This window comes from Dendrobium catenatum, unplaced genomic scaffold, assembly GCF_001605985.2.
Source record: "Dendrobium catenatum unplaced genomic scaffold, ASM160598v2 fragScaff_scaffold_156, whole genome shotgun sequence".
Classification (NCBI taxonomy): domain Eukaryota; kingdom Viridiplantae; phylum Streptophyta; class Magnoliopsida; order Asparagales; family Orchidaceae; genus Dendrobium; species Dendrobium catenatum.
This window is the reverse complement of record NW_021318618.1, coordinates 1322993-1339894: the sequence shown is the minus strand read 5'-3', so window position 1 is coordinate 1339894 and position 16902 is coordinate 1322993. Positions and strand designations below refer to the sequence as shown.

Genomic DNA, 16902 nt, shown 5'->3' with positions numbered 1-16902 from the left:
CTACGCTAAAAATATTAATTAATTCAGTAAACCTAACAAATTAAGAAGAACTATCAAAAAGAGACAAATAGAGAAACCCAACATAGCATCCCAACATAACTAACCAAAAGATCCAACTGATAAGATATCCAAAGAGGCGAGCCATCAGCTAGAAGCCATTGATAAAAAACAAAATATCAAATATTTTCAATGATGTTGCTAATGAGAGAAATAGAATTGTTGTGGGCTAGAATATACGTGGCGATAGAGTTTTAATTCTACATCTTAGCGTTGCACGAATATTCAGCTCACACACACAGAGAACACAAGATTTTCTATGTGAAAAATCCTAGAAAGGGAAAATTCATGAGGCATAGCCCACTTAAAAAGATTTCACTAGAATTTGAGTTGAGTACAGTGAGCTGACTCATCCTTGAGGGCGATCATTTTACAAATGTCAATAATATGGTTGAAGTCTAGTGTCAAATCTGGCGTTACTTGAAAGTTAGGGCATTAGTTAGTAGTTCGGTAGTGACTTGGCGGGACTCTAACATCAGTTGATGGTCTGGCAAAGACCCTTAGGTGGTTCGACGAAGGTGAGGACCTCAAGTAATGGTCCGGCGAGGTTGAGGGCCTCAAGTGGTGGTATGATGGAGCAACAAAACGTCAGGCGATGATCCGGTAGAGCTCCGGCGGTAGCCGAGGAGGAGCAAGAAGGCAAAAGAGATATCCGATCTCTTTCTTGAATTCTTTAGCTGAGGGTCCCTTTTCAAGAGACATGAGGGGTCTATTTATAGATTTCTGAAGTGGCATGGCCTAAAAATAGGTGAGAGATCAAGGGTAAATAGGGAGTGGTTGGATGGACGGCCGATGTTGAATCCCTAGATCATATATGGATCATTTGATGGACATTTGAATGTCTTAGTGATGTCAGAATTTGGTGATCATGAGCTCGTTAGATTCGTCTCGTTGAGCCGCTTGATTTGACTATTAACACGTTATATTTTAAAACTGTTTCGTAATCCAAATTGTAGTTCGAACCTTCCAACAGCGCTTCTAACCCTTGATTTGGACCCGTTTGTGCTCGGATTGTGTTGTATTTGGTATCGTTGGGTTCGTATTCTCAAGAAGCCCTGTCGACTATAAGTTTGTTGAAATCAGAGTTCGAATGGTCCCAATTTTAATTTTGGAAGTCAAACTTGATTTTGCATCGAGATTCGTGCCCGATCAAAATACTTTTTTGATGATATATCAAGAATTATCATTAAAACTAAAAAGCTTCAAAATGTTGTAAATAAAGGTCCAATTAATATTATCATATGTTTTTTTTTAATCCAATTTCATCAGCATATTATGCCAAACAATTTTATGATTAATGTTGTGAATGAGCTCTTGAGCAAACAACACATTATCAAAAATGTATCTCCCTCTAACAAAACTAATATAATTAGAAGAGATAATATTAAGAAGAAGAGAATTCATTCTAGTTGCAAGAATTTTAGATAAGCTTGTTAAAAATAGAGCACAAACTAATGAGTCTATAATCATTCCAACATTCCGGATTATAACATTTAGGTATAAGAACTAAAGAGGAACTTGAGAAAAACTTAGGCATAACTATCTCATTGAAAAAACACTTAATAGCAAAGACGATATCATTTTTAATAATATCCCAATATTTTTAGAAAAAAAAAACAATAAAATTATCAGCACGTACAACAAAATATATACTTATTCATCTGCATAATAGAATTATGAATTTCGAAATCATTAGGAACAATTAACAAATTGAAATTTATCATTATTAGTATTAATGGAAGGGATATAGTGAGGATTGGAAAGATCCTCCACCACCTTAGAAATGCTAAGCAACTTCTTGAAATGAGAAATAGTAGAAGCATATATAGACTCCTCATTCTCCATCCAGGAACCCCAATCAAATTTGATTTTATGAATAACATTTTTAGTTTTTTTTTTTTTTTTTTTGTCAAAAGGGGGAGCAGATTATTAACAACATCTGCACTTTTATTCTTAGTATGAGCATGAAAAAAATTAATGTTCTTGTCACCATCAGCAATGAAGTTATAGAATTAGCTTTCTAACTTCAATATTCCTCCTCTTTAAATTGTAAAACAGAGAGACAGCTTTTAGCATTTAATAAAAAGGATTTGTTATCATAATAATAATAATTAGTGTGGTTATTATATAATCATTATAATAATTAGTGTGGTTATTATATTACCCTTACTTAAACTTTCATGTAAAAGGCAAAGCACACCTCACGTACACTTTAGGATTATTCAATGCATCTCTTTAATTTGATAATAATAAGAAGTAGTGATCATAATTGAAATATCCTAATTAATTCAAATAAAAGTATTATTATTTAATAAAATCATCATTAATATCATTTACGCTACAATACCTTTGCAACCATCAAACATTTATGAGTAGAGAATGAATGGTGCAAGAAGGATTTGAAGAAATATTTCTATCATATTTGTAATTAAATCAAGATACATCTTTAAAAAGATTATGTCATAATATTCTTATATAAGTTATATCATAATACATTTTAAAAATATTGATTAGTGCTACATATAAAAAATCTATATTTATTAATTTTAGAATAAATTTAATAACTTTTAAATCTATTTTAATAAAAATTGTATCGCAATATCTTATAAATTTTATTCCATCTTCATATACCAAGCAACAGACAGCGTCTTAAAAAGTGTGAAATTATAACAAAGGGCCGTCATATGCATTGTGGCCTAGATTAAACAAGAAGTGTAGATTTGAGCCCATACTTAGGCTTTCAGCCCACAAGGCCCATAACTAGGAACTTTTATTTGGTCATGTGACCGGACGTAGAGCTACGTTCGGCCGGCACTGAGATGGCGCCACGTAGCATGCATAAAACCATGTATTTGTCGATTTTGCTCAGCAATAACGAGAAATATCATTATGCGAAGACAAATACTGAGCAATACCGAGCAATACCGAGTTTTTTTTTATAAAAACTCGGTATTACTCGGTATTGTTCTTCACACAGTGGTATTTCTCGTTATTGCCAAGCAATACCTAGCAATACCGAGCAAATACCGAGTAACTCAGTGGTGACCGAACGTAGAGCTACGTCCGGTCACCGAAGGTAATAATTGTTCCATAACTAGTATCATATTTTCTCTGGTAATATTTTTGTTTATTTCCTTCTCTAGTTCGTAATGTTGGAAATTGGATTTAAACTTTATTGTAAATTTTCTCAGTGATAATAATTGAAAAAATAAATAAATTTTTAAAGCTTATTACATAAGTAAATTTGAATTTTAATCCTCTCATTTATTTATATTCATTAAAATGCTAATTTATTATTTAACAAATATTTTCTTAAATATCTAATAAAATACTCTTCTAATAATGACTTGATTGTTGATTTGTATGGATTCAAATATAATACAATTATTAAAAAAATAGTTAGATATACAAACGATTTTTCAATATATATATATATTCTTTTACGATGACCTTGTTAGTAGGGGCGTCAATGGAGGCTGATGGGATGGGTTTGTGGTTGCTCCAATCTTTACTTAGTCAACTCGAATCCGACCCGTTTAATAAATAGGCTAAAAAAGGCCAGTCCAAATCGAACATGCCAGCAACCTAATGACCTGAACTGAACCTATTAGCCCATTTTGGTTAAAAAAATTATGATATATTAGCTAAATTAGAGGTATTAGATCCAGCATATCTATAAAAAGAATTGAATAAATAGTATTAAAAATGATTTAAAAAAAAATAGGTTTAAATTAAAAATTGAGTCTTAATAGGATATAATTGAGAAAAATAATTCATGTAGCCAACCCCACCTAATGGGAAATAAACAATACTCAATAAATTATATTAATTTTGATAAAAACATATAAATCTGTTTATGTTTTTAATAGGGCTAAATATTCAATACAATGTATTTGATCAATCATATTACTATTTTTATTAAATTAAAGCTTCATTTTGATTAACTTTTTTATTTTTTAAATCAATTTTTTAATTCAAAAATTTTATGAACAAAATATTTTGACTAAAAAAATGTTTTAGAAAGCAATAATAAAATTGTCATAAACAAAAGCCTAAGTATAATCAAGAATTTGGCACATTAGAGACTCTGAAATGCTGTCAAAAACCGAACAGTACGAATGTATACCGAGCAATAACGAGTTTTAGGTGATGTGGTGCGTGGTTATTAGTCTTTGAACGCATTCGAACACCGGATGAAATAATTGCTCCTCCGATGGGCCCCACTTTATCCATAGTCCCATGTTACTAACTTTGACAATAGCAAGATACTTAGTGGTTAATCTATTAATTAACTAACGTTTAACTTCTCTAAGCCTAATTTATCCACGTGTTGATAATTCCCTTCACAATCTATGGAGATAACTTTGCGGACCAAATCTTGGACCAACCGACCAATAGGACACGTCAATTCACAATCTGGAAAAATGAAAAATAGACCAAATTTGTACCACTTAAGGAACGGTCACAAAGTGCGGTCGCTATCAGGGTTGGATTTTCTGTAAAGATTTTCCTCGACGCCGATATGTCGGCATGACCCAATTGGCTGAACCTCGGACAACAGATAATTAAATAACATAATTATCCATATATAACTATTTAAAAGTCGGTTGTGATTTTAAAAAAAAATAGAGGAAAATTCTCTTTTTTTAATATGAAAATTTTAGCCCTCTATTTTATGAGAAATTATTTTGTGCGGTCACTAGACGTTCCAGAGACGAATCAATATGGGTTACGACATCATGTACGCATCACTGGTGTACGGTAAAAAAATGACATGGCGTACCCTGATTCGCCTCTGGACGCCGTCCAGTGACCGCACCGAATGATTTATCCTATTTTATTGATCTCCTAAGTAAATTTCCTAATGCCTTTTTTTAATCTAAATTTCCTATAAATTTTAACTAACTTAATAAAAAATAGAGTGATTTTCCATGTAATGATTTACTAGAGGCTTTATTTGAAACAATTTCTTACTGTTCTATAAAGCTATGATAAAGAAATAAAAAATTTCAAAATTATTGTAGAAAGAAGTTTCTTAATACAAAAATTTTAAAAGCATAAAAAAATAGTAATAAAAAAGAAATTATGTTTGCAATCTAAAAATAAATTAGCAAGAAAGCTATCCAAAACAAAGTCTAAAGCTTTGTTTGGGAGAACATTTAGAAATTTTGTATTAGAAAGTATAAAGGAAATTATCCCAATGAAGCTTAAGAGTTTGTTTCAGGTGTCTTTAGCTTACTATAAAGATGGTTGTGAAGTTATTATGAGAAAATTAGTTTTTTAAAGATTGCTATAAATATTATAAATATCATTTTTAAAAAAAAAATTGGACAACAAGTTTCTTAGATCTTCCAAGTTTTAATAGATGTGATTGTAAAAAAATACATTCCCACAACTAAAAAATCCTAAAAAATAATGAAAAAATAACTGCCAAATAAAATTCTGGTGGTGGAATGAAAGTAAAATAATTGAAAAACATGCTAGATAAATCCTAAAAAAAAGTCCTAAATGCTTCAAGAATAGTCATCTGCATAAAGCATTTAATATGTATTATATCCTTATAATTCTCCATCTATTATATATATATATTTCGATGAACATAAGAATGTCTTCAAATGTCCTAAATGTTGATAAAATCTAACTAATTTTTAATTATAAAAATAGAATATTATGTAAAAACATTGGCCTTCCTATCTCTAATTTTTAAATTATTTTAAATATCAAAATTCATAATAAACTCTTAACTCATATTTTTTGTCAAATTTTTATTATTTGATTGTTATATGTGTAAATACACATATTTGATAATTAAAAATATATAAATATTAATTTAATAAATAAGTAAAACTTAAATGTGATATATATAATATATTATAAATTTTTAAAGTATTTATGGAAAAGAAATAAATAGAAGAAGATCACCTTGACCTTCTAACAGATCGAGGAGAAATTATTGTGTGCGGTAATCAAACAACATCTAAAGTAGAACAAAGATGTGTCACATTATTTTTTTATTGTATTTAACTATGTAGGAGATGATATGATTAATTCGTCTCTCAATCATTTGATGACCGCACAAAATATTTCTCTATAGGAGAGGGAAGGGCATCTCCAACCGTACTCCAATCACTTGAATGGCGTCTTTGGCCAGCTCCAGCCAAACCATAAATTTTCCACTATTTGACTGTGGGTGAACAGTTGGACGCCAATATTGACGTTGCACTGTTCATTTTTGTCATTTTTACCTCTCTACCGAACTTGGCGCGGGAAAGGAGAGAGGACCGTTACCTGCAAAAGTGTGAAAAGTGGAGTTTGATTGGAGATAAATCACGGTATTTTGTAGCTTCACGATATTTTAGAGTGAAAAATGAGATTTTCGGTTAGAGATGATGGAAGGATAACACTTGGCACAGCAAAGTCTTGTCGGTAGAGGCCAGCGTTGTGGGTCCCTGAGGCCCCGGCCCAATATGATTAGGACTGCCACGTGTCAATGAAGAGAAGACAGTCGGCGGCTTCCGGTTCGGGCAAGTGGCAATCGGATATGTCGGCAAAGTACATTAGTTCTGATAGACCGCCGGGGTACATGAGAGCTGTTGTCATCTTATAAGGACAAAACGAAGCATTATAATAATAGTTTAAAAGGTAAGAAATTTAGAGCCAAAGTTGTGCTGATTTCACATGAAATTAATTTGAACTTTTTGGCACTCAGAAAATACTGTTCACTTCAGTTTGGCAAATGTTTTGTCCTTTTAGGTTTTTCTTTGATATGGCACACTCTTTTATTAAGCCAAACAAGATTCGAGTTTTTGTTTGGAGCAGTTTTTTTACTATTTTATGAGTTGTTTCAAATGAAGAATCAATAATGATTTGTGCTTAAATTGATAATTATTGAATGTGCTGAAAGTCTTTTTGTGAGGATTGAATTATAAGGCATGTTTCTTGCAATGATCGTAAAGTGTATTTGAAGACTGCGGTGTGGGGATATGGATAGTCTAAGATGATGAATAAGTGATTGCGGATATTTGGGTCATTTGATGATAGGTCATGATGGACGAGCGACATTGGACATTGGTTTAGCAGATGATGGGCTATGACAGAGATATGATTGCGGATGTTTATGCCATATGATCGTGGACAAAGAAGAACGTGCAATGACGAAGGTTGACGATAGTCAACAATCGATGAATAGAGATAAATGTATCACATATTTATCTTTGTATATGTAGAAATATGATCTATTTATTATTTTTTAAATAGAGTTCTAGTCATTTCATTTATAATATTACGAACATCAACTGACAGTTCATAATAATTCTCATGATTATTTGATATTTTTTAACATTAAAATGTCTTAATCTATTTAAAATTGAGTAATATTAGATTTGTTGGATTTCTCTTGTCAAGAAGCTCATTTTGATATGCAAAAGTTACATGACGCTTGACCCTCCATATAGAAAATTTCAATTATGCATAAGATTCAATAAAATTCCCACGCTGAAATAAATATTTATTTCACACTAAAATAATTTGTCATGTTTTTTTTTTAAGAAAATTTGTAATGTAATTTATTTGAACTATTTTATACCCACCATCATATTTTAATCATTTGAAGATTCAAAATTATTTAAATGCTTCAGATTATTCAATTATAATTTAAATTATTTATCATGGTTAAATTATTTGCTAATAATTTTGTGACGTCCCAGGCATCAATAGTGAAAGGATTCATCTGACATTCTGATCGAACACCATTCAAGTTGCCTTGCTCGGACATGAAATTGTCAACCACATATAATGAGCTTAAATAGCCCAGCAGGTCACCAAAGCCTACAACTGAAATTAAAGCACGGTACTGCTATCAATAGTCGGTCAAATCCATAATAGTCAATGGTCAATGAGTCTATGCAACGAAAATCAAATCAGTAGTCAATGTAGTACGAAAATCAATAGTCGATGAAATCAATAGTCGATGAAATCAATAGTCGGTGCAGCGATAGAAGAACCGATAAATCAAACTCAATCAATCAGTACGTCAAATCTCAGGAGAATCCGTCGATCAGTCAAATCAAATCTATGCTATCTAGTCAATAAAATCAATCGGAAAAGCAATACGATAAATCTCAATCTACCCTATCAATAAATTAAATGCAGCAAGTCAATACAATGCAGAATTAATAATATCAATGAGTCTATAAGCAGTATCAATAAATCTATAATATCTATATCAATGTCAATAATCAATAGTATCCATGCTCAATGATCAATCAATGAAATCGATGAAATCGTACGATACAGTAAATCCATAAATCCGATCAAATCAATAAAGCAGTAAATCCGTATGTCAATACAGTAAACATGCAGTCAGTACGATAATACTGAACAAGTACAAACAACTGGCTATGTTGTTGTTGTAGAATCCATATTACTGTTGTAGATATCCATACATTGGTTTCTATAGCTAACGTTCAACCAGGTTTTCACTTGTCTTTCAGTATCAATAATCAATTCAATAGCCAATATAAGAATAATGCAGAGCAATCATATCAACATTCACATTCATATCTATTCAATCTATCAATCTCAGACAAATCAGAAATCATACGAAAATCGCATTAAAAATAAAAACATCCAAACTCCAATTTTTTAAACTTCTCATGAGACTAAATGTCTAAAAAAAGATTAATCCAATGGCACCAAAATCAATCCAATTCGAGCACAAATGGATCTAAATCGAGGGCTCAAATCACTTTTGAAAGATTCAAACCATAAATTGGATAACGATATGATATACAAATATGACATGTTTATAGTCAAATCGAGCAGCTCGATCAGAATAATCCTACGAGCCTAAGATCATCGAATTATAACATCATTAAGATACTCAAATGCTCGATAAACAATCCAAGATTGAGAGATTTAATATCAATCATCCATTGAAACACTTCCAATATTCCCTCGATCTTCTTCATATTTATTAGCCATGACACTCTCAAAAAAATTCTAAATAGTCTTTCATTTTTCACATAAAAGAGGGGAGGGGATGAGAAGAGTGTGGAGGCTTTAAGAATCCTGAAGCTCCACCCATACACCATCACCGACGAATTCGCACCACATGGTCACCACTATTAGTCTTCTCCTTAACCATTTTTGTTAGACCTCCATTTGACATCCATGCAATGCCTCTTTCTAAGTTCCAACACCCGTCGTCTGTCGACTGCGGTCCTTCTGACCACCGTCTCCCACCGATTACAGTTCTTTCAATCACCGTACGTCGCACGCTAACTATGGTCTACTCCGAGCACCATCGCTGGACGACTATGGTCTCTCTTATCACCATCGCTTGTCGACTACTATCCTTTGGACCATCTTCGTCTACCGACTATGGTCCACTCCAACCATCGTTGCTCACCGACTATGGTCCTTCCGACCATCATTGCCCGTCGACTAAGGTTCACTCTGACCACTGTTGCTTGTCGATTACTATCCTTTCAACCACCGTTGCTTGGTGCCTATGATCCTTCCGACAGCTATTGTTCGCCGACTACAGTCCTTCCAACTTATGTCACCTAAATACATTCCTATTGACTAAACATACATGTCAACACTCTTTTAAGAAACAACTACCATGTAACAAGCCATATATAATGCTTATTTACTACATAAAATATTCCCCCTAAGGAAGGACCTAATTTGTAATCAATCATTAATACTAGGTTTTTCCATTTTTAGAATTTTTCATTTAGAATTTTTGGTGTATCTTATGAACGCTATACCCCTATCTTTTATTTATTTGTGTGTTGGATCTTCGGACAAAGCTAGCTAAGATGCTAACATCTCTCTCTACTGCCACAAATATTTCAGGATGCAACAAAAATTTATTTTTTTATATAATTAATAGTATTAGATAATTTTTTTATTTAAATATAATATTTAAATATAATTTAAATTTTTGTAAACTTTTTATCTTTAAATTAATATTTAAACTATATTTAAATTATATAATATAATGTATAAAATAATAATAAATATTATATATCAATTTTTAAATATTATATATAATATTTAAAAATAATATTTTAAAAGTGATATATTTATAGTAAAATTAGGTCATCTTTAGAGAAAAAAAATCAAGATTTTTCATTTTTGTATGAGACAGCGAGTCAAATTGATTGCATTGACCGCATCAACTACCTGGATAAGATATTCTCACTCCATATTATTGTTCGTACTATGAAAGCTCAAAACTAACTTGGTCGAGTATTTCCTTGCTAAATAGTGTAGTTTTAACATTGTAGTGACTATTTAAGCTCTCCCAGCTCGACCGTCCTCAGGATCTCCCGGAGCTCTTGCTCTGCTCCATGTCTCCTCTTTGTCTCTCCGTGTTCCTTTTGATCACCATTAATCGATAGAGGATTGTTTTGAACTCCTTGCTTTACATTTAAGCAGACTTGAGAGTAGGGAGATGAAGTACGTTTTGGTTACAGGTGGCGTGGTTAGCGGGCTGGGGAAGGGGGTGACGGCGAGCAGCATAGGCCTCATTCTCAAAGATTGCGGGCTTCGGATCACCGCCATCAAGATTGGTAAGTCATTTCTTTTCGAATTGTTCTTCATTCGTTTCCTTTGTATTCTTGGAGGAGAATAATGTCTACCGACTCTGCTCTGCATTTGGGAGCTGCGAGGGTTTGTAAGCTGGTTAATGGTTTTATATCATTGGGCTGAGATTTTAGGGTATTGGTTTATGAAGGACGGTTAAATGAGAAATCTTTTTAGTGGTTTTGTGATTCTTGAATAATTTGGGCTGCATTAGGGCTCATGATGTTTTGGCATTTTTTTCCTATTGACAGGGGCGGATCCAGCTTCTTTTCTCAGGGTGGGCAAAAAAATTTTTTTTGGTGGGGATGGACAAAAATGCCTATGATTGATAAAATTAGGGCAAAAAATATTTTTGAGAAGGGGCAAAATGCCTAAAATACTCAAAATATTCCAAAAAATCTCCTATAAATATTAAAAAAAAAAAATTTGAGGGTGGGCATTTGCCCACCCTAAGACTAGGGTGGATCCGCCCATGCCTATTGACTACATATATATTAGAAAACGTAATTTTGTTTTGTCAGTCATTTGTATCCCTGAGTTAAATGCATACCACAAAATTCTTTTGTATTTCTATATCTAACATTAAAATCTTTATATTTAATTATATCACACTTAAATATAAAAATTGTATACAAATATTACTATATTAACACTACAGGAAAACACGCGAATACCGTCGGATGTTTTGGCGTAATTTTTTGCGTCGGTAAATACGACGTTTGTACCGGCGCATCATGCGAATGAATAATAACAGCGTTCTTTCCGACGCATCCTGCGACGAAAACTTCCCGACGTCCCATGCGCCGGTGATAACGTCGGAAATTAGCGACATTTCATTCTTACCGGCGAACTTTACGGCAAATTAGGTCTGGCGCAGTTACTGGCGGATAATACGTCGGCTATTTTAAACTCAACGATTTGGAACCGACGAAAAAGGCGCAGGAAAACTTTCCGGAGTCCAGGACGCCGGAAAATCCGCCGGCGAAAGCCTGATTTACGAACACGACCAGTCTGGCTGCTCATTTCATTCCGTCATTTCTCTCGCATCTCCGGTCTCTCGCTCGTCGCCCTAGTTACGCCCACCCTAGATCGCCGTCGTAGAAAGGCGCCGGAAAGAAGTCGTACCTTTAGTTACGGCGCACCTTATGACATTTTATCCGTCGACGTTTCCGACGGATAGATGCGTCGTAAATTCCGGCGTATATAACGCCGGAATAATCTGGAAAAAGACGCAGTTTTTCTAACACATTTTGCGCCGGTAATGCGTCAGAACGTGCGCCGGAAAGATTTCCGGCGTCTAATATATGTCGGAAGACATTTTTCGACGCGCACCAAACCGGCGTACGGAATTTCGATGGAAATTAAGGCGCCGGAAACCAAGGGTTTCCGTCGTATTTTACGGTTTACCGCCGGATTTTGTCCTATAATGTAACTTATTTAAAATAATATATATATTTTCATGTATATGCTTTCATATGATTTAGATGCAAAAGTGGTGTGTTAGTTAATATAAAATTTAGGCGTTAGATATATAAATAGATAAGAATTTTGTTATTCATATGTAAATCTTCTTTATTTTTATTTTTTAGTTATGATTGATTTGTTTGAATTTGTGAATATTTTCCTATAGTCAATAAATATTTATTTGTTTATTTGGAAATTAAGAACTTAAGCTAAAAATAATTTAAATAAAATAAGTGTATAAGGGTAATTTCAAGGCGCACAACCCAACTTAGGCTTGATTGGTGGATATTTTTAAAATGCATGGATTTTAGAAATGCCAAATAATTGAAATACATGCATTTAGGAATGGAAACTAATTTTTTAATACATGCAATTTAAAAATTTATGAGTTATTTGGTTTGATGTAAATTAAATGCATTGACATGCTTCTCTGTATTTGTTATGATACATTTGAAATACATTGAAAAATGGTGGACACTGGTAGGGGTGTCAATTTCGGGTCACGGTTCAGGTTCGGGTTGAACCCGAAACGGACCCAACACTATTTAGGTCAACCCGAACCCGACCCTCTTTGGGTCCGGGTCAACCTGACACGACCCGAATGACCTAGGACCATGAAAAAATTGCTAGTTTTTGAGTAAAAAATGGGTCGAAAATGGGTTCCCTGGTCAAAATGGGTTTTCAGATAAAAACATGGGTCAATTTTAGGTCAAAGGGTCAAACCAGAACCCAACCTAATTTTTGAAACGGGTCGAATTGTTGAACCCGAACCCGGCCCGTTTCGGGTCCTGGTTAACCCTAACTCAGAATTTTTTGGTCGGATTCGAGTCGGGTTTTCGGGTTGTGTCAAATATTGACACCCCTAGACACTGGTGAACAAGGATGCGGATGACTATGGGAGGTGGCCTGGGGTGAGTAGGTGGTGGCCATGGGTATGGAAGATGAGGTCATGGGTTATGTGTTTTCCATGTTTTTAGGATTTGCTCAATTTGGGTGAACTCTAGATTTATCAAAAATGACATTTTAGCCTATAAATGCTTTGTATTTGATTAATTTCCTTCAAAGTGGATGTAAGAAAAAAAAATAAAACACTTATACTTCTTTTACTTTACACTTCTAACAATTGCAACAAAATAACACCTTTGCCAAAAGTCTAGAGCGCTCCTGGAAAAGATAATGAGATATTTTTACAAAATTAAAATGTAAAAAGAAAATGAAAGTATAAATAGGATAAGAGAACTTAGAAAGGTCCATTGCATTTGATCGAGAAGCCATCAGGACTTGGTGGCTAGAGATAGGCCCAAAATTGATGAAGCTTGGAAATCAACATGGTTGTGCTATCATAAGTGTCTTGTTTCCCTGGGAAGGAAAAAAAGGAGGATACCATCCAAGATGTTGAGCCACACACTTCCAAAAAAATCATCATAGTCCTCAATCAAACGCATCTAAATAGCTCAACTCATCAAAAGATGAGATGCATGCTTTATAAAAGGCTACACAATACATAACAACCAAAAAACCTCCATGTCAATCTCATTAGATGAAACAGCCTAGTAGAGAAAATAAAATTCCAACAAACCTAACCATTGAGCCATAACAGAAAATCTGGTGCAAGATGAAGAGGGGAAAGCCAAAGGGAACCCCCAACTAAGTAGTGATATTCCTTGCAAAAGACATTTAAAGCCATAACCAACCAATGAGATAAACCATATATAATAATGGAAGATTGTTGAAGTAAAAATTTCCAAAATAAGTCATAAATAAAAGGGGGATTTACATACATAACTCAACATTTTTATGAATTTATATAACACCATTATATTTAATTCACATAAAAGTACCGATAAAATTAATACATTTGAAGTGAAATACACTTGTTCATGTATATATTTTGATGAGATTTAGACACTTGAGTATTATACAAGTAAATATAAAGATTTAGGTGTTAGATATTTTGTTGGAATTTCTCGAAGAATCTTGCTTTCTTGCTCACCTAGAGAGAGAAAGGGAGAGAGACAGAATGCTCACAACCTTTTGGACATAAAAGAGAGCTAAAATTTTATTTACTTTTAGGCATTTTTTCATACTACAAAGCCACTCTTATTTATAGGAAGGAAAAAAAAAAAGATAAGATGCACCTAAGATACAATCTATCTAAAATTGTACCAATATCTAACATTTTCCATCTTGGTCCGATTTTCTTAAGAAGATGAAAAGATATATGCTATCCACAAAGAATTACCCGCCAGACTTCCACGCTAATTGCCTCCACATGACAGTTACTGACTTCCTCAATAACTGCTTCTCCATTTTCTTGAATCTTCTGCTGCTTGATCACTAGCCCAGCTCCTCCTTTGCTCCACTTGCTTTTGTATCCGCTTCTTGAAATCACAGAGTCCAAGAAATGCCCTAACTACATGCGCCTGTGCAGCCTTTGGCCCATGTCCCCAGGCCTCGCTCCCGTATTTGGCATGTGGATGTCGCCTGTGCCCCATGCCTAGTCCAGCGATAGTGCCACCATGAGCCCTACGCCCTATGCGCACCCTGTGCCTGCCCCCTGCACTCTGCCTTGCGCCCTATGCTCAATCCCATGCCCCGCGCCCCGTGTGCACCGCTTCGCCTCGCCTGCATGCATCCACCCACATGCGTCTTCCCACGCGGATCCTTCCATGCCTTCACCCCCTACACGCGCGACTCGACCCCACGCTACTCAGGCCTCCAACTCGATTCCGCCGCTATGCGTGAGCCAAACCTCTAGCCTTTCGGTCAGTGTTCTTGCAAGTGTTAGCTCGTGCCTGTCCACGCAATTAATCACAATCTTCTTACGTGTATCAGTGGGGACCTCCTCCCCCCTTCTTCTCTTTCTCGGACAAGAACCTTCTTACCCCTTGTGATCACCTTCACCAGACTCTGATACCAATTTGTTGGGATTTCTTGAAGGATCTTGCTTTCTTGCTCCACCCAGAGAGAGAAAGGGGGAGAGATAGAATGCTCACAGCCTTTTGGAGAGAAAAGAGAGCTAAAATTTTATTTCCTTTTGTGTTTTTTTACACATTACAAAGCTACCCTTATCTATAGGCTAAAACAAGATAAAATGCACCTAAGATACAATATACCTAAAATTAGACTAATATCTAACATATTTAAATACATAAGAATTTTATGATAGTTATGTAAATAACTCTAAATAAAATACCAGCAGACTTCTAACAATAAAAAAATAAATCCGTAAAGAGCATTATAATCTCTTTTCTCTCTCACTCCCTCATTGCTTCACTTCTCACATGTACTGTTCTCACACTTTCCATAACTGAAAATATAAGAGAAAGCAAGTAAACAAACTTCAAGGGATGCAACCCTTCAGAAAACGAGAAAGAAAATCATCCAATTTGTCTTGCAGCGCTGCGACGCCAGTTTGGGGCACTGCGGCGCCACTCTCTGTTCGACAATGCTGCATCGTTCAAACACTCAATGCTGTGACGCTCAGTCTCTATCTTGACCCACTGCCTGCGGCGCCATATCTCTACCGTTGCGGTGCTATTTTCTCTGTCTTTTAGCTATGGGGGCTCGGGAGCACAGCGTCGGGGCGTTCGGGTATGCAACGTTGGGGCTTTGTATGGAAAAAAATTGCACCTGAACCCAAGCAGGGGGTAAACCCACCCAGTGTACACGACAAGCTTTGAGGTCCGAGATAACAAAAGTATAGAACAACCTGATTGATCAATACATTCAGATTATACACATAACACTGCACATATTTTAACATATATATTTTAATTATTTTTTATATTATGATTAATTGAATATGTTTAAAATTAAAATTATATAAAATATTATTTGTGTATGAATTTATTTATTTTTTATTCATAAATTTTTATTATTGCATACTTATTATATCATTATTATGTTATATATTTAAATAATTTTTATATTTATTGCATCATTTGATTCAATTCTGACTGAACCACTAGATCTTGAAACTCTCCTTCTGGTTTTATGTCCGGTTAGATTTTCACAACCTTGATTGTTACGCCTAATTAGAGCATCAACAATTTTACAACCCTTTATTAAGAGCCACCCAAATATAGTGAAATGCGAGCATGATTCTTACACCAAATCTATTTAAAACCAACAAATATCGAGAAGCTAAGTACAAATGGAACTTTAAAATTACTTAGTTGGGCACTTCTTGCCATTCCAATAGACAATATCGTCACCTTGGCCCAAGGAAACACTACTATGGTGTTATAAATAAAATCGAATTTGTTAATATTCCAAGAGGTTTTGTGAATAATATTGCATAAAGACTTTAACTTTTTGTTATTTTGCTGGCTTTCCTATTTATTTATGTCATGTTGTTCTTTGGAAGTGGGGGACGGGAGATATCTTATGCAATGTGCTAACACTATATGGCCTATATGACAGATCCATACCTGAATGTTGACGCTGGAACGATGTCTCCATTTGAGCATGGTGAAGTCTACGTTTTGGAAGATGGTGGTGAGGTAACATGATATAATATGATGCTGTGTGTATTTGTACGTTTTGTTTTTCCATCTCATCAATCCTCTTGCTACTGCCCTTGTGATCAAAATATATGATAGAGGAGTTTTTGTGTGTTACTAAAGACGGTTTTCAATTTTCTTCATGAATTATGATATTTTTTCTCACAACTTTGCTTTTGGGCAGTTCAATCTTAATTTTTCATTCTTTAATTAACTGGTTTATAATTTTTTAATTTCACAACCAAATCTAAGCTTCTCCATCCACACTTTGGAAATGTGAATC

The 16902-nt window shown here is 34.3% G+C and overlaps 1 protein-coding gene across 5 annotated transcripts in view; it reads left to right on the top strand.

Annotated features, from left to right (window-relative positions):
• Positions 1-10378: 10378 nt before the first annotated feature.
• LOC110108471 (CTP synthase 1-like) overlaps positions 10379-16902 on the top strand; it is a 40998-nt gene continuing 34474 nt past the window's right edge. For 4 of the 5 annotated variants that reach the window (XM_028691710.1, XM_028691706.1, XM_028691712.1 and 1 more), the window contains exons 1-2: positions 10379-10637; positions 16540-16619. In XM_028691710.1, the coding sequence (XP_028547543.1) occupies positions 10520-10637; positions 16540-16619 (198 nt within the window). In that variant the 5' untranslated portion in view covers positions 10379-10519. The remainder of the gene's footprint in view (positions 10638-16539; positions 16620-16902) is intronic. The other variant, XM_020839135.2, reaches the window with a different exon arrangement.